This window comes from Callorhinus ursinus, unplaced genomic scaffold, assembly GCF_003265705.2.
Source record: "Callorhinus ursinus isolate GAN/ISIS: 27379988/994484 unplaced genomic scaffold, GSC_fseal_2.0 scaffold4, whole genome shotgun sequence".
In the NCBI taxonomy this organism is placed as follows: Eukaryota; Metazoa; Chordata; class Mammalia; order Carnivora; family Otariidae; genus Callorhinus; species Callorhinus ursinus.
This window is the reverse complement of record NW_027397066.1, coordinates 84,948,401-84,966,974: the sequence shown is the minus strand read 5'-3', so window position 1 is coordinate 84,966,974 and position 18,574 is coordinate 84,948,401. Positions and strand designations below refer to the sequence as shown.

The following is an 18,574-nucleotide window of genomic DNA, read 5'->3' as shown; positions in this document are numbered from 1 at the left end:
CTAGAAGACACTGCTTCATTCACTTGACTGAGAAAACAAACCAGGTCTCCATCATCACAACCCCAGTCTAACTTCTAGCCAGGAGATTTCATGGGACATCTAATAGAACATTTCATTACCAGACCAGGGATTTTACTAGGAAAGAGTCTGTACAGAGAGCTCTAACTCCACTGCTGGGAGACAATTAATAAATCAACTTGCATTTACTTGGGGATCACCTGTAATAGATTGAGTGGGAGACTGCAGACCTTACAACTCGGTTTCTGTTGTTCTCCTATCTTCTTCCTATAAGACATCTTAGAATCTAGGCAGCTTTGAGAAGATGATTCAAATGTGAAGGTTTTTACCCGCACCTTCCTCAAGTCCCATAGCCCCAAAGGGAAACATGGTTCAGGAATGTTTTGCTATAGTGATTTCATTTTTTAATACATATATGACATACAGATGGCTGTTCTATTATATTCTGTGATGACAAACCACAAAAATATTTTGCCGTAAGCAAAAGGAACTATTTTCCAGCACATGAAGTTGTTAATATTTTTTAAAGTTTTGTAGGAAAGTCACGGAATCCATGTCTTTGGGTGATTGAACAACACAGATCAGATTCTCATCTCTCTGAAATGTGTTGCTTCACACATAAACATTCTTTTCTCATCCAGCTACAGTACCAAGTTATATTAGTTGGCCGGAACTAAAAAAAGCTTCTAGTTGTTTTTTTAGCTTCTAGTTTTGTTTATATTAATTTTAAGGAGAAAAGGATGAATCTATTTATTTTGAATCCTTTTTCTAAGACAGTCGTAGGTATATTCCAGTTTGAGGACAGGTATCCAACAAATGACCTTACACCATTCCCATTGATTTCTGTCCTCCAATTCATTCTGATTCAAACTTCACTATGCATTTATTTTAATTCTAGGAAGTGTGGTTCCTTAAAGCTGGTGAATGCCCTTCCCCAGTGGCCTTAACAATGGTTGTCACTCCTGGGTCTTCTTGCTCCATGCAACTGAGTTCCATGACTCCACAGCAACCCATCTGTTCTGCAGGATGGAACTATATATATATATATATATATATATATATTTATATATTTATATATCTATTTATGGAAACATCTTCACAATACATCCTGTCCTTTATCTTTGATTGTGTCTTTTGTGCTGTGTAGTGACCCACAAACTGGTACTAATGTTTCACTTCATAGTCTCCAATATCCCACCTTGGAGTTTCCTCTAACACAAGTCATTAATTTCTGACATTACTGATCTGAGTCCATATAATTTAATTTTCTAAATCACTTCCAATTTTCCAGACACATTATGAGGAAGACTTAAATTTACTGTTTTAAAATATATTTCTGGAATCGTTAGAGCAGAAGATATCAGTCTTTCCCAGAAATTACTCATGCATCTAAAGGAGTAGATAGATAGGTTATTTTCTTTTTTCTCAGATGAACTTCACAGGCCAATTGAGATCTTAAATACTAATAGAAAAAATCCTGAGATTGTAAGCCTTGGATTAATTTTATGCTCTACATATTACAGTTAAAAAAATTAAATGGCCATGACAGTCTAAGTGTTCTTTAACTTTTTAAAAACTTTTCTGGTCTTTTTATTGTTCAATTAATATTTTATTAACTAAGTTTCACATTGCTAATTTTCCAGTGGTAAAGCTAAAAGAAATATCAAAAATAAAACATTTATTATTCTTTTTCTTCCTGGTAATATAATAGTTTTCTTACATAGGAAAGTTTTTTAAGGAATACCTGTTATCCTGTTGTTTTATAGAAATACGCCATGTTGGAGAAATGACAAACCACTATAAGTACATAATAACTGGGCTTGTTGTTTTTTTATTCTGTAATGGAAAACATGGATTTGATGTTACTTCCACTTTCTGCTTCCCTCTCTCTCACTATCTCTGTCTCTATCATTCACAATCACAGACACACACATTCACACACAGATAGTAGGACTATGCTTGAAAAAGAGCCATTCTTAAAATTCCTATTGTCTGCACAATTTCTGTTACAAAATTTGACAAAATTTCTTGGCTCTCTAGTACTCAATTTGCGTTTTACCCATTGTCCCCCAGCCTGCCACCATAGTCTTTCTTTGCCTTTACAAAAGGCGTGTTTGCAATCAATTTACATGGTACCGACGATTTAAAATTTGCTTATAAATTAGTCAGATTGGGGAATGAAGTGAAAATGAATATCTCAGCATGCCCAGAGTATCTGATGAGCCTGGCATCCACACTTCCATTTAATCTTCACAGGCCATACGTGAAAAGTGTTCTTGTCTTTTCTTAACTAATAACACTATTGATATGAGGAAAGATTAAGTAATTTTCCCAAGGTCACGTAGCTGTTTATGAACAGGCTTAGATTTAAATCAAAGTCTTAAGAATCTAGTGCTCTTGACACTGTAGTACATTGCTGTGCAATGAAGGCTTCAAGTCTTCTAACTATTCCAGAGAGTGTATGCTTAAAAACACACCACTGCGCAGCCATGTGATGAGCCATTACAATTTTTTTTGCCTCAACACTAAATAGAACCAAGTTAATAATGCCTTGAAATATCAGGGAAAGAATTCCTCTCAACAACTCCTCTTTTTTTTTAAAGATTTTATTTATTTATTTGAGAGATAAGAGAATGAGAGAGAGCACATGAGAGGGGTTAGGGTCAGAGGGAGAAGCAGATTCCCTGCCGAGCAGGGAGCCCGATGGGGGACTCGATCCAGGGACTCCAGGATCGTGACCTGAGCCGAAGGCAGTCGCTTAACCAACTGAGCCACCCAGGAGCCCTCCTCTCAACAACTCCTTAAAAAAGTTGTGTGTCTCTCCAAATTTGGAAATCATTCTTCCTAGGCCAAACAATGAATCACAGTATATTAATATAAATATTAAAACTAATATCAAAAAAAATTACTTTCTAGAAAGCACAATAGATAATTGGCAACTCAAAGGAAAAGTCTAGAAAATAAAAGAACTAAACACATCCTAAAATGAGCACTTGAAAATATATTATCTTACACTTATCATTGCTAAGGACAAATTGTGTCCCCCCAAAATTCAGATTTTTGGAGCTCTAGACCCTAATATGATTGTATTTGAAGAGAGGGCCTATAGGGAGATAATTAGGGTTAAATGGGCTCATATGGATAGGGCCCTGGTCCAATAGGAATTATGTTCTTATAAGAAGAGACACCAGAGAGCTCACTCTCTCTCTTTGTGAGCACACAGTAAGATGGTGACTGACTACAAACCAGGAAGTGGACCCTCACCAGAAACTAACCATGCTGGCACCCTGATCTTGGACTTCCAGGCTTCAGAACTGTGAGAAAATAAATGTCTGTTATTTAAGCCAGCTAGTCTATGATATTTTGTTACAGCTGTCTGAGCTAAGACAGTTATTGTTTTATTATTAGCTATTAAAATATAATAGTAGCTTTGGCAGTTTACCCCAATAAGATGCTTAAAAGCATTATTTGAAATAATCTTCATCACAATCCTATGTAAGGTTAGTCTCATTTCACATTTGAGAAAGCCTAAAGTTCTACCTTCTCATCTACAACTTGCTAATTCTGAGTGAAGCAACAACTGAGATAGGACAGTGGGCCAAGCTCAGAGGGGTGTGTGAAGCCCAGGGGTGCTGCAACCCAGGAAAAAAAGGCCCAGGGTTTTATGCATCAACCTCATCATTCCTGAGACTGTGAGAATGCTAATGTTCCCACTAGGTCCACGTGGGGCAGACTGCTTTTTGCATCCTCCAAGAACACACAGCAGATTTGCTGCTTGAAGAGAACACTTTCAGTTTATCTTTATAAGCAAGGATGAACAGGGCCTGGAGTTGGACAAAAGAAATAAAAGCAGGGGCCCCTGGCTGACTCAGTCAGTAGAGCATGCAAATCTTGATCTCAAGGTTGTGAGTTCAAGCCTCATGTTGGCTGTAGAGATTACTTTAAAAATTTGTTTAAATCTTAAAAAAAAAAAAAAAAGAAGAAGAAGAAGAAGGCACCTGGGTGGCTCAGTCATTAAACGTCTGCCTTAGGCTCGGGGGGATCAAGCCCCACTTCGGGCTCCCTGCCCCACGGGAAGCCTACTTCTCCCTCTCCCACTCCCCCTGCTTGTGTTCCCTCTCTCACTGTCTCTCTCTCTCTCTCTGTCAAATAAATAAATAAAATCTTTTAAAAAAATAAAGAAATAAAAAGAAAAAAAGAAAGAAAGAAAAGCAAGCCTCAGGGAACCCAGCCACTAGAAACAAGACAAAGGAGCAGAGCACTTAGAATAAGCTGTACTTCATGAACTAAAACACAAAAGATAAGTCACTTCATTATGATAGAAAAATTATGAGACTAAATACATGATTTTTAAATGTAAAACTCCAGTTGTTAAAAAGATGTCACCTCAGGTATTGGGGAGGGTGCGTTCTGCTTGGAGCACTGGGTGTTGTGCACAGGCAATGAATCATGGAACACTGCATCAAAAACTAATGATGTAATGTATGGTGATTAACATAACAATAAAAAATTATTAAAAAAAAGGATGTCACCATTGTGAAGTGAAGAAATATATCAAAACACAAATATACAAAATACTTAAGGATCACGAGGGAACAAGTAACAGAAGTTTAGAGGAGTCTAGGTTAGTGATATGAATTCATTCCCTTGAATAACGAAGAACTCACTGTATAGAAGAATGTTTTATTTACCTTTATGTCCAGAATCAGCCTCTTCTACTTCTTGACAACATTCCTTGTTAGAAAAGAAATGCATGTCTAGTTAACTGTAACTGAAACGCAGTAGGGCACCTCCAATATGGACCAAGTGCATCAGTTAGAGTGAGGTAGCACACAGAATACGTGTAGCACAGTCCTTTTCATAGAACAGGTCCTCAACAAATTTTAGTTTCCTTTCAACTTAGAAGGCGACTGTTTGTCCTTTACTTTTTGAAGTACTTATTTATTTCTTATCCTCTTTCCTAAACATTCTTATAAAACCAAATGCACCTACATGTTAGTAGCACATTCTGAATTAATTTCTTACAATAGAAAGTCATTTCTTTCCTTATACCATTGCTGCTATTAAGAGAAGAAAGTACAAGCTTTTAGAATATATGTCTTGACTTATATTTGCCTTAGGGTGTAAATAAATCTATACTGACACAAGATCACACTCTACAAAAAGAAGTTTGTATTCTGTAGGCACCATTGAAATAAAAGACAATGCACAATACAGACATGTATCTAACCTGCCTTTTATCCTTCTGTCTGTACATCCTCTAGGTTTCAGCTTAAATAGTGCTTCCTCAAACAGACCTTCCATTGTATTCTACAAATCTACATGTGATTATCTTTATCTATAGAATTTACCATAATATGTAATTTCATATGTTTTCTATACTCACTATTTAACAAATGTCTCCTTGAGAGGATATAAATGCTGTGAAAATAGATAACATTTTTTCTGTTTTAATTTAGCACTGTATCCCTAGAGTCTGGAGCCTTGGTTTCTTTAGAAAAAATGGCATTATTGTAAAACAATTGTTACATAAGTGTAAAATAAATTAAGTACGCAATAATAATTGACTTCCTTCTAAGCCTGAGCCATCACATGGTTCAAATATTCTTTTCAAACTTTGTGCTAAACACAAAAGTCAAGGGCAATAATAATTATCTTAATTTAGATATAAGATATTTAAATATATTTGTGTTTTATTCACTTAAATAATATTTTTGAAACAGAATCAGACCTATAAATATACAGAACAAACTGATGGTTGCCAGAGGGCAAGAGGATAGAGGTTTGGACAAAATGGGTGAAGGGGAGTGGGAGACACAGGCTTCCAGTTATGGACTGAATGAGTCATGGAAATAAAAGGCACAGCATAAGGGAGTAGGGGGAGAAGGAAAAAAAGAAAAAGAAATTCTGCCTTCCTAGTTCAAAAATGCATATTTTTGAAATCCTATTATGTGCATGATAGGGCAAAACACTCGTAAGACAAAGATAAATGATGCTTCTTGCAATTAAACTGTTCATAAAATGAGTGAGAAAATTCAGTCACCAGGTAATTTATTCAATGTCAAGAACTATGCTAGGTTGGGCGCCTGGGTGGCTCAGTCGTTAAGTGTCTGCCTTCAGCTCAGGTCATGATCCCAGGGTCCTGGGATCGAGTCCCGCATCGGGCTCCCTGCTCCGCGGGGAGCCTGCTTCTCCCTCTCCCACTCCCCCTGCTTATGTTCCTGCTCTCGCTGTCTCTCTCTGTCAGATAAATAAATAAAATCTTTAAAAAAAAAAAAAAAGAACTATGCTAGGTTCTGGAGACACAAAAACGAATAATGCATATGCCCGTATTTGGAAGGAAACAGAAACACACTTGACTATAACATGTATCTGCGTTATAAGATGTAAGCATTCCTTTTCTGTGTTATAAGATGTAAGCATTCCTTTTCAAAAACTCTTGTTAAAATTACTCTTGCTAAATCTCATTAGGAAGCATCTAACAATACCTGCAGGAAGAAATGAGGGAAGCTACTGAGAGAGGTGAACTTGAGGTGACCTCCCAAAAGATGCATAGAGAATTTTACAGGGAAAGATATCAGATCGGGGCATTCCAGAGTGATAAGCATGTGTGAATCACATAGGTTTATTTCAAGGTAACTACAAATCAGGACAATAACATTATTTATAATCCACGCCTTATTAGATTGTCATATATCATAGAGAAAAATATTAATATTCAGTGGCTGATCTTATTTTCTACCAAATTTAGTGTAGAAAAACGTATTTTTAAGTATTCTATCCTGTTTCAAAAAGCAATTAAGGTATACACACCTTTAAGACAAAAAGCCAACTGCAAAAGTACTTTAAGACACTAGCTTACTTAATATTTCAGACCGCAGTATATTAATAACAGTGTATTTTTTAAAAGGACAAGTTATGTCAACATAGAGCAAGACATAAAATCTCTTGGTCGGGCAAATGATGTCAGCCTAGCCTTTCTCACCTGGCCAGGCATACTCCCGAGATACCAGATCTCCCCCAGCAACTCCGGGAACAGAAAAGGAAAAGCTGACCCCATGCCATGTTGCCAGAAGGCCGGCAGCTGATTGCAGCTGTTTGCTCTTTCGCACTCACTTCCCCACGAAGGTAATTGAGGCAGAAATTCTCTTCGCTCACTCCCCTTCTGTGAATGTCAAAGGATCTTAAATCCCAACAGTAACCATTTATCTGGGACCAAAGTAATCCTTTTCCGCAGACTTGCTTTATGGCTACTAGGTAAAAAGAATATAGGAGATTGTCAAGAATTTATACTTCTTGTCCATTTGTCTTTATTTTTTTTTAATTTTATTTATTTATTTGAGAGAGAGAGAGAGAATGAGAGATAGAGAGCATGAGAGGGAAGGGGGTCAGAGGGAGAAGCAGACCCCCTGCTGAGCAGGGAGTCCGATGTGGGACTCGATCCCGGGACTCCAGGATCATGACCTGAGCCAAAGGCAGTCGCTTAACCAACTGAGCCACCCAGGTGCCCATGTCCATTTGTCTTTAAACATGCTCAACATAAATGAAGTCTGTGGAAGTAAGTGGTGCCACATGAGCCCATACAATATTTGAAGTTCCGAGTCCCTATTTCATAGTTTTAATGCAGATAAATCTGCCCATATTCCCGTAGCAATAGATAAAGCAGATTCCAACTTCAAGTTCCCAGCCCACTCCACCATTCCAACTCCTTTTCTCACTCTTTGATCTTCCAGCTTTAGGAAAAGATCCCATCTTACACGAAGCTCAAATGGGCAATTCCTTGGCAAAATAAGGTTGTCTGACTACCCTTCACTTAACCATCCCCTAAGCATGTTAAATGAGGAAAGAAGCCAGGACTATTTCTAAAGGTCTTGAGAGGGAGAGTATATGCAAAATGAGGCCTTAGCTAATGAAGAATTAAGAGATCCAGGAATCCTAGCTCTGAACCTGCCTTTGGGATCCTGAGAAAGCACCCCACTTCCTGGGTTTTAAGTCTTTCACCCATAAAATGGAGAAGCTATATGGTCAAATGTTTGTCATGAAGGTTAGAGAAGTTCATACATTGGAAAGATTATTTTTCAATGATTATAAAAAGCACTAAGCCTGTTACTAAAATCAAAAGTGAATACAACTCTACTGAGTCATCCTTCAAATGCATCTGCTGGCCTTGCCTCACTCAAAGGACAATGTTGCTATCAGCATGCTTTTCCTTTGCTGAGCCTCAAAATGAGTGTTAGAACTACCTGACCGATGCATAGAGTGCAGCACCTGGGCTGAACATTGCATTCTGTAGCACAGAGTCTGTGGCACCAGAAACAAACACAGGAAGGTAATGAGGGAAAAGATAAGGGAACGGAAGCTTTGGAAGGTAGGATGAAATAAGTAGAGCACAGGATAAATTTGAAAACACTACTGTACCTTCTAGAGTTTATAAAGGAGAAATCGGAAATGCAGAGTCAGGAATGGGCTCTTCATGGCACTCCAGTTAAAATGTAACAACCCAGCCCCTCTCTCTAAGAGCACAAATACTGATCAAAGAATTTCAAACTTCATTCCCATTACCAGACCACTATCTCGTAGTCCATTATGAATTAGTATTATGTTTTGTCAACATGTCGTGAATTGTATTCTTGTATTACATTTTTGTGTTAATTTGCTAAACATACACTTTAAATTAATCCACACTTCTTAACCATACTCTGACATTCCTTTCCATTCTAATAAAACAGAAGCCTCAAAAACATGACTTTGTCCCAGTATTCACAATATGTAACAATTCCTTTTCAAAAACGCCTGTTAAAATTACTCTTGATTATTTGGATACCCATGAAATGCTGGTAAATAAATCTACTTCTACTGTTTTTGTAAACCGTAGAAATCGTTTTCTGGCTATTTTCTATTTTAATTTTCTTCCTCTAAACTAACAAGCCATAGCAGCTCTGCTCCTTCAGAGGTGAACACCTAAGTATGATAACAAAGAAGGCTTTTGCCTTAATCAAGGGGACCACTCTTCAGTCTAAGCTCAAGTGACAGATTCAATTGGATTTTTGAATTGTATAACAACCAAGAAAAACCCATCATCTCATTTAGCAAGCAAGCTTTCTATATGCAGTGTCATTATTTCTGCTGCAAAGGAATTAACCATGGAAAACGACGGTGCGGCTGAGGACGACCGTATATAACCTAAGAGAGGCTCATCTGATGCAGCTGTAGATCCTGGTCTATTTCTGATATTGCTAAAAGCAATTCTACAGGCAATCCAAACCTCTCTGGAAATCTCCATTTTCTGGGACCCTCTAGGGTATTTTGCCTCCTATTTTGCTGGCATGAAGCCATATCATCTAGTGCCCTCAGCATTTCAAACACTGTTGCTGTCTTTTCAGGCTGCCATAACAACATACAATAGACTGGTGGTTTAAACGACAGACATTTATTTTCTCACTGTTCTGGAAACCAGCCATCTGAGTGGAAGGTGTCATCGGAGACGGTTTTCTCTAAGGCTTCTCTGCTTGGTGTGCAGGTGGCTGCAAACCTCTGTCTTCCCATGGTCTTCCCTCTGTGTGTCAGTGTTCTAATCACTTCTTCTTTCAACAACACCAGTCATACTGATTAAGGCCTCCTCCTAATGAATTCATTTTAACACCCTATCTCCAAATTCAGTCTCACGCTGAGGTACTGGGGATTAGGACACCAACATGAATTTTGAAGACTGACATCAGCAAGATGACAAAATAAGACATCTCTTGTCATCTTCCTAATAACAATGTGGCATGCATCCACAGGCAAAAGTGCCTTTGTAGGAGCTGAAGGATCCAGATAGATCTGGTGCAGTCCAAGAAAGAGGAGAGTCATTTTGAGAAGGCAGGCCTGCATCCAGGAGGCTAAAACAAGGTCCCAGCTATAGACCCAGAAACAGCTCTATACCCCAGAAGATTTGGCTCTTGCCTCATTTGGCTTTGGTTCTTTCACCAGCACCAAACACCAAGGGATCCAGGAGGAATCTCACCCACCGTGAGTCATGTGATGGACCTCCATGCAGCTGTTGACCCTACCGTGGCACATGAACCAACTCTAGCTCCTCTCGGCCACAGTCCAGGATCCCTGGAAAAAACTGATTTAGATAATCACCCATGGACCAGAGAGCCATGTGGAAGTCCAGGAGTCTAGCAGAGAAGTTCCAGCACAGCACTAGAGAAAAGAAAAAATGTGATGCAGATGCACTGGAGAGGGTAAGAAGACAGTTTGACTGCACCCACATCACCTCTCCCTGAAAGTGACACAGCTCAGAGCCAAGAGGGTCTTTCTCAGAGGTGATTTCTCCCAAGGGGGGAAATGAAAGTATGTGAGTGAGTGAGTACCCACTGCCCCAGCTCTGCAGGGTGCTGCCAAAAAGGCCCATTTCTCTCTCCCTACATCCAGAGAACTGAGTCATGAGCTGCTGAACGAGCAGGCAGGTGAGTGGCTGGGAAAACAGCAAGCAGGGTAAATGGAACCTAGCAGAAGGACTTGGATTCTACTAACCAGTCATGGACTCTACAGGAGGCCGGTCCACAAGCAGCTGGGGATGCCTCTCCTGCAGGTCTCCCACTGGCCCAGTTATAAGATGAATACAGTCTGAGGATCAGATGTGAAGCATGGGGACTATAGTTAACTATACTGGATTACATATTGGAAAGTTGCTAGTAAATTTTCAATGTACTTACCACACACACACATACACAAACCAAACCCAGTAATTATGTGTAACCTTTTGTGTTAATCATCTCACAATACATACATGTATCAAATCATCACGTTGTACACTTTAAATATACACATTAGATATCAATTATTTCTCAATAAAGCTATAAATAAATAAATAAATAAATAAATAAATAAATAAATAAACAAGGCTTGTAAACTTTAAAAAAATGGGGGAACACAATTTGGTCCATAAGAAGCTTCCATACATTTTTGTCTCCAACCATGATCCCATTACATCAGACCTTATTCATCTTGCTTTAATGTATTTCCTTTTCTAATTTCATCTCATCTTCCCTTTTGTGGCTGCTTCACTTTCTTTGGCTTTAGACCATCATAAGCCTAAAATTTTATGATGCTCTCAAAGTCTAAGTTTTCAATGGAAAAAATGAAAATACACTAAAAGCGAAACATGTAAAGAAGGAGAGTCCAAATATAACACTGCACACACACACACACACACACACACATACAGAAATGTTTTCCACACTTGCACTTACACACACACATAGGTTTTTTTTCATTTGTTTGGACTTGACATAATTTCTTACAGGCATTACTCTAACATTAACTGTGTGCACATGTTACTTGGAATTGGCACCAGTGTCACATCTCTTGGATGACACTAACACAGCGCGCCCGTATTCTCATCTAATTCTAAAATCACTAGCAAAATTCAACTCGGCTTCTGGGCCACGGTGTCCTTTTCTTCACAACTATTATTACTGAGTTCTTATGTTCTCACTCAAAACTGCAATTTTTAAGCCTACTGAATGTAACTGAAGCAGCGAAAGTTCTACCTAAATAGCCCATGAAATGATACTTTACATCTTGATGCTTTTATGGAAATTTTTCCCGTATCCCTTCTCTAGAGGGTATTATCTTAATTTGCTAATGTGTGGTTAACATAAACAGACCTGAAATTTTGACTTAAATATTATGGTCCATTTAAGAATGTTTGTGCAGACAAAAGGCGTGGTGAAGTGGTAAGATGTGACCCATGGGACAGTCCTCCAGAACATATGTTCTGAAGAGGTTCTAATCACAGCAAGAAGCTTCCTGTCACATGACGTTGAAAACTTCCGGGTCGGACATTTAGGAAGAATAAATCCTACACTGAAGAATATAATCCTAGACATTTTTTACAGTTGGCACCATTTTATTTCATTTCCTAGACTTACTTTTTTTCTCTTTTATGACCTAAACCTCAAAATCATACCTCCTACACTAATTTAATATGAAAGATAAGAACAGCTGCAGGCATTCCAGGCTAACCTGTACAGGATACAAAAATCAAAGATTTTTTTTTTTTACCTTTGATACACAAACAAAAGGTTCCCAAAGCTTATTTTCACTTACCAGGACATGCATTTCAATCCTGCCTATGTGAGTAAAGTGGATTCTTAACTACTAAAAACAGACAGTAGAACTGTATGAGCTACATCACTTTTGTCCCACCTCCCTTGTCTGTGCCAAAGACAGTGGGCAGCCACAACTGTCCTTGTTGCCATGGAAAATGGAAAATAAATCCCATTGCCTCAGAAGTGGGATGCATCTCAGATTTATGAAATACCCAACATCAGTCAATCTTTATATCAAGTTGTAACACAATTTGTTAAGACATGGTGAAAGATTTGAATCGTCTCCATCCCAATCTCTTATCTTGCCTAAAAATTTCAGGATTTTCAGGAAGTCTACCAAACTCAATCCTTTCCTGCTTAGTATTTATGTGCTAGTGCCATTGCCCAGCCATGAGACACAGGGGAACTGTTCACAGCTTTTGCGCATCTATCCTTGCTCAAGGTTTGTGCTTCGAAGTGCTCTTTTCCTTAGCAATTTAAAGAGTAGGATTACAATTTCATGATTTTGGCACTTCACAGAGCAATGCAATTTCTCCCACCTATGACCCCGCTTTTGCATTTACATGACACCTGAGGTCACGAAAGTTGGATATCTGAAATAATTCCACAAGATTTTGTGAGCAGAGACTGAAGCTAACAGTTAAAATGTATTTTATAGAAATAAAAAAATGAAGTATATTATAACCATGTTTCACTGTAAAAGATATTTTCTTTGAGTCTTTTAGATTTTTCCTTATCTTCAAATAAGTTTCTATATGTTTTATAACAAGGTCCATAAGGCCTTATATCTGTGAATTAGAAGTTATCTGAAACTTCTGTTCCAGAGGCATTTTCATTTAATTTAATTCTCCACATGCATTTTAATTTTTCTACATTATTGATGGTTGGAATTCACTTAAAAGATTCTGATAGCCTTTGTAGGTCTTTAACTACTATTGTTGGAAAACAACTTCATGCACAGGGAGTTTGTGGACAACCTGCAAAAAAGCATCCAAAGGAGCTTTTATGCATATCTGCTGATACTGTATTTAACAGAGTAGCCTGTACCATGTTCACACTGTCATGGATTTTTTTTTTTTTGCCCTTAACACTTATTCAGAATAAAATTTAATGTTTTCATGCACCTAAAATAATATATTGGTTATATTGTTTGTACACTCATATTCTTTTGAACTTGTTTGCCTAGAAAAATGAAATAGCAATAAAACATCAGGCTCATTTTATACATACATGCCCATTTTAAACTTGGAGGACAAATAATACCAGTAATTAATGACTGAGTAAAATTGGGGACATCTCTTAACCACCTGTATGACTCTTCATTTCTTTTTTTATTCACTTCCATGTATTTATTTTAAAAAATTTTTGAGCACTGATTATGTATGAAGTCCAATCTATGTGCCTGAATCCATCAACAAAAAACAAAGCAAGCAGAAGATTCTTGCTCTCTTATATTCTAACATGAGGAGACAGAAAGGAAAGAATAAACATAACAAACTGAAAATAAAGAGCAAGCTAAGGAGTTTGGTGCTGGAAGGGCAGACTGCAATTTTAAACAGGTTCGTCAGAATGGGAGTCACAGAGAAAGTAGGTGCAAAGGCGTGAAGAACATGAGCGTGGTACCCTGTGGGAATAACTGGGGGAAGAGTGTTCTGGAGGGCAAATAATTGGGGCAGGAGCTTGCCTGTTGTATTCAAGGAATAGTATGATGTTCGTATATTCAAAATAAAAAGGTAATAGAACTTGTTTCATTCAGTCTTCTATCCCTGGGCTACAGTTATCATGCACCGAATCATTCTCGCTTATAATAAACTAGTAATTGCTCATAAATATTATTTCAATTTTATATGCACTTGTTTACATTCACCACATTTCCATGCATTTTTTATTTACATTTTTTCGTTATATTGTAAGCTTCTTCAGGATAAGAAATGGGTCCCCTACTCATTATTTTTCTCTATTCTGTTTTCTAGACCCAAGAGACATTCAAAAAAATGTTATTAACTGTAGACAGGAAGAAAAAAGACTTAAGAATCTTAGTTTTAAAACTCCAGCCATGTGGCGCCTGGGTGGCTCAGTTGGTTGAATGTCTGCCTTCGGTTTGGGTCATGATCTCAGGGTCCTGGGATTGAGCTTTATGTTGGGCTCTCTGCTCAGCAAGGAGTCTGTTTATCCCTCTGTGCTTTCCCTCTCTCTCTCAAATAAATAAAATCTTAAAAAAAAAAAAACCTGCAGCCTTGTTTCATGAATCACAGTGGTCAAATCTTTTGGTCTTTGCCTTAGTTTCCTAAAGCACAATTGAAAACCAACTAATAAGTTGTTAAATACATGAAACATTGTATAAATGTGAATTAAAATATGGTTCTTACTTATATTCCACAAATATATGAATAAGAAATCAGAGAGATAAATGCAGAAATCCGAATACAGCTTTTCAGGAAAAAAAAAATCAGCTTAAAGAGCATTGAGAAAAAAATGCTTTAGATGGTGTGGCCAGGGATGACATTCTGTGACCTATTGACCTAGATCTTCAGCTCTGATGAAGCTCAATACTAGTTACCTTGATGGTACGGTGATTAGGCCCTTGGGAAAGCTTTGCCTTCCACATTGATCCACTTCATGCTTTGCCTTGTTCTAGAATCATGTCTCTCCTGACTCTTAACCTTGCCAACTTTTCATCTGAATCCCAAACTTGCAGTGAAATGATGAGTACAGTCCATAAATATTGTATTTTCTTAGTTCTAAGATGCCTCATAGATCACTGATGTCTCTCTGATTTGTGTGCTGATCTGACTAGGGATAAGCCCCAAAATTATTTTATTTAACATATATCATTCTAAACATTTTACTATTTCCAAATTGCCAAAAGAAGTATGGATAAATTTAGTAGACAGATTGCTAGTGAGAAATATTAAATGAGGTCATCATAGAATATTATTATTTCCTTTTTCACACAAAGCCAAGCTGCTTTGAGTCTACCTTTCTTATAGTCACAGACAATGGACAGATTTTATTTCATTTAGGGACATATAAAACATCCTCCCATTCAACCTACTATTGCAAATTGTACATTGTCATTCATTATTCATTCATTCCATATCTAATTATTTATTTTCAGCTATATACTTTGGATTGTGCTAGATGCTGGGAATATTAAGATAATTAAGACAGTCTCTCTGCCTTTTAGGAATTTAAGGCCTAGTGGTGGAGAAATAAAGGTTGATAGGCTACTTTGGCCAGGGCTTTCTAGAATATTTTGTTTCAAAGGTGTGGAAACCAAGGAAATGATCCATGCTTACCAAATTCATAAGACCTAATGTATAAACCAGTTGATTGCCTATTTGCAAATTTAAAGTTAATGATATTTCCTCAGACTAATGTGAATACTCATAATCACTATCCAGAGAAACCTTTCCCAATACCAGATTATAAGAGAAACCAAGTTGATATTCAGAAGGTTGCCTGGTGAGCATGGTATTAGAGTAAAGAAATCTGAATAGTCTTAAGCTATAGTCAGGCTATAGTAAATACTGAGGAACCAGCCCAACCCTTACAGCCTAAATTACCCCCACCATGACTCAACAGTCAGTTTCTCTACATATAATATCTCTGCTATTTTACTGTTCAGGCTAGCACAGCCAAATCTTGCTCCCCTCTCCCCTAAGCTTGTTGGATTTTTGTAAACACTTATTTTCTTCAGGCCAATTAATATATATATTTGTTTCTGTTTGAGTTAGTGCCATCCATTCACTTGGGCTAGGCAACGAAGGAATGGTGACATCAGCATGCTTTCTTGGGACTTATCTTAGGCAGCTGTCCCTGGCTTACCTCCCACTTTTTAATACAAATCCTTAGGCATGCTATGTATTTAACTATATTGGCAGAAAAATATGATCTGCAGTAAACTACTGCAACTAATACATTTAATGACTTTTAAATTTTCCAAAACTGACCTCTTTCCTTCTTTCTTTCTAGGTTGTAAAAATGATGATAATTGTTGTGGTGACATTTGCCATCTGCTGGCTGCCTTATCATATTTACTTCATCCTCACTGCAGTCTATCAACAGCTAAATAGGTGGAAATACATCCAGCAGGTCTACTTGGCCAGCTTTTGGCTGGCAATGAGCTCAACCATGTACAACCCCATCATCTACTGCTGTCTGAATAAAAGGTAGAAAGAAAATTACCAAGCCCAAGTTTCTTGTCACTCCTGGCTTAGCTGAAAGCATATAATTTTGTTCCAGCTTTTTGGTGCAAATTAAAAATGCAAAAGGAAGGAAAAATTTAAAAATTCACTGAGAGGAGTACAGAGCTTGATTTTTTTCTAGACTTCCTCCTACTTTCTGAAATATCCCACCTTAACAATTACGTCCTCAAAACAGTGAACTTAGAAGCTCTAACTGAGAAATTTTTATATGGCCTAAATTCTCCCTCCAGACCCTTCAGAATTTTGTCAGCTAAGAAAAAAAAAAAATCCATCATGACTGAAGGAAGTGAGTTGAATATGTGCTCAAGTCCTCAAAGAAATGAAGACATTTCATAAACATATACAGATAATTTTTATAAGATGGGGAGAAATGATGGCATATGTGAGTGGACTCTATTAAGAAGGATGTCTTGTAAATAGACTTCAAAATAGCAGATGTTGCCGTGAGGGTTATAGAATCAACAGTAAGGGGAGGAGAATTCCAATCCTCCTGCCTATACAATGAGGTCAGTGAGTAAGACAGGGTGCAGTCCCCATGGAAATGGGCTGTGAAGAAATTAAAGTGGTCAGGGCAAAGCTACTTTTACAGTAAAGTTTTTAAAAGGCGGTATTTGACTATAGTCAAATTTAAGACTGGAAAGGAAGGTAAAATGTTTCCAGATAAAAACACCTTGATTGTATGTATAAAACACACAGAGGGGCAGGGTTAAATTTCATAAGATTAGTAATTCCCTGAAGAAACCAATGTGTTTTGAGCACAACTAGAAATAGAACTTCATGTAAGTAACTGTGAGCCAAATCCTAAACTCTCTTTCCAGTTGGGCCTCCACTACACTGTGCCTAAGTTTGTTAAACACTTAATTCTCCCTTTTTTTTTCATTAATTGCATAAGCTATATATCAATTCAAGCCACCCCACAAGCAGTACATCTGTTTTTAATCAACTTCACTTAATGGTTTACAAAGCAAAGTCTTTTGTGCTTTCATATGCGATTAGATAAAAACCATCAAGATTAGTAATTAATTCTAACATTAAATGAGACTTTAATGTATAAATGTGTAATCATTTCCGAAAGAAGCTATTTTGAAATATGTCATTTTTAAGTGCCTTAACCCCCAAGCCTAATTCAATCACACTTCTGCAAACCTATAACATTACTGAAGAAATGTACACTGTTTCTTTGGCATAAGGATTACCTGACGCTGTGCTTTTACTCTTCGATGACTTGCTTCTCATTAATAGGAAACTAAAATTCAAACAAGAAAACTTAAAAGACTAGTACCAATACTGTGGCATACATTTAAGGGTTGGAAATCAAATTCAAAACCTGATTTTGCTTAATTGCCTTAAGTAGGGCTTTCTGTGGGAATTGAAGGAAATTTCCACTTGAAAACATGACTTTTTCTTTCTGTGGCCTGCTTCTCTTCAGATTTCGAGCTGGCTTCAAGAGAGCATTTCGCTGGTGTCCTTTCATTGAAGTTTCTAGCTATGATGAGCTGGAGCTCAAGACCACCAGGTTTCACCCCACCCGGCAAAGCAGCCTGTACACGGTGACCAGGATGGAGTCCATGACAGTGGTGTTTGAGCCCAGTGATGCAGACAACACCAAATCCAGTCAGAAGAAGAGAGCAACTCCAAGAGATCCAAGCTTCAGCGGCTGCTCCCGCAGGAATTCTAAATCTGCCTCCACCACGTCAAGTTTTATAAATTCGCCTGGCACCTCTGTGGATGAATATTCCTAAATTCATTTCCTGAAGTGAGAGAGTCGTGTGAGGGCCTCATGGTGTCAGCATAAGCCCCTATTCTCCTGTGTAGCAGTCCTGCCCTACCTACTCTCTGGAAACAGAGGGCAATTTTGTACAGCTGTGCTTCAACTGAGGAAGGTAGAAGAGAAATGTAACAAGGACACTATGAAGATATTTGTCCCCTCAAAAATAAAATGGGCTTTCCATTTATTCTTTGAAAATTCTAAATTATTACATGCAACAAACCAACAATAGATCTGAAAAATACTTCTAAGGTGTTACATTTTTCTCATCTAAAAGTTGCAATTATACATTTATGACACTAAAGTAACATAATGATTTTTCCAAGAGAGTAAAGAAACTTTAAAAACATCATGTTTTGAGTGAATAAAAACAAAATCCATATAAATGAAACATTTTCATCTGTAGCTATAAAACAGAAAAAAGAATAAATGACTAATTTTCCCATTGGAATGAAGGAAAATTGCCTCAAAGAGTAGGA

At 37.5% G+C, this 18,574-nt stretch overlaps 1 protein-coding gene across 1 annotated transcript in view; it reads left to right on the top strand.

Moving 5' to 3' along the window:
- TACR3 (tachykinin receptor 3) overlaps positions 1 to 18,284 on the top strand; it is a 73,993-nt gene extending 55,709 nt beyond the window's left edge. The window contains exons 4-5 of the mRNA XM_025873725.2: positions 16,095 to 16,291; positions 17,757 to 18,284. Of these exons, the coding sequence (XP_025729510.2) occupies positions 16,095 to 16,291; positions 17,757 to 18,069 (510 nt within the window). The 3' untranslated portion in view covers positions 18,070 to 18,284. The remainder of the gene's footprint in view (positions 1 to 16,094; positions 16,292 to 17,756) is intronic.
- The last annotated feature ends 290 nt before the right edge of the window (positions 18,285 to 18,574 follow it).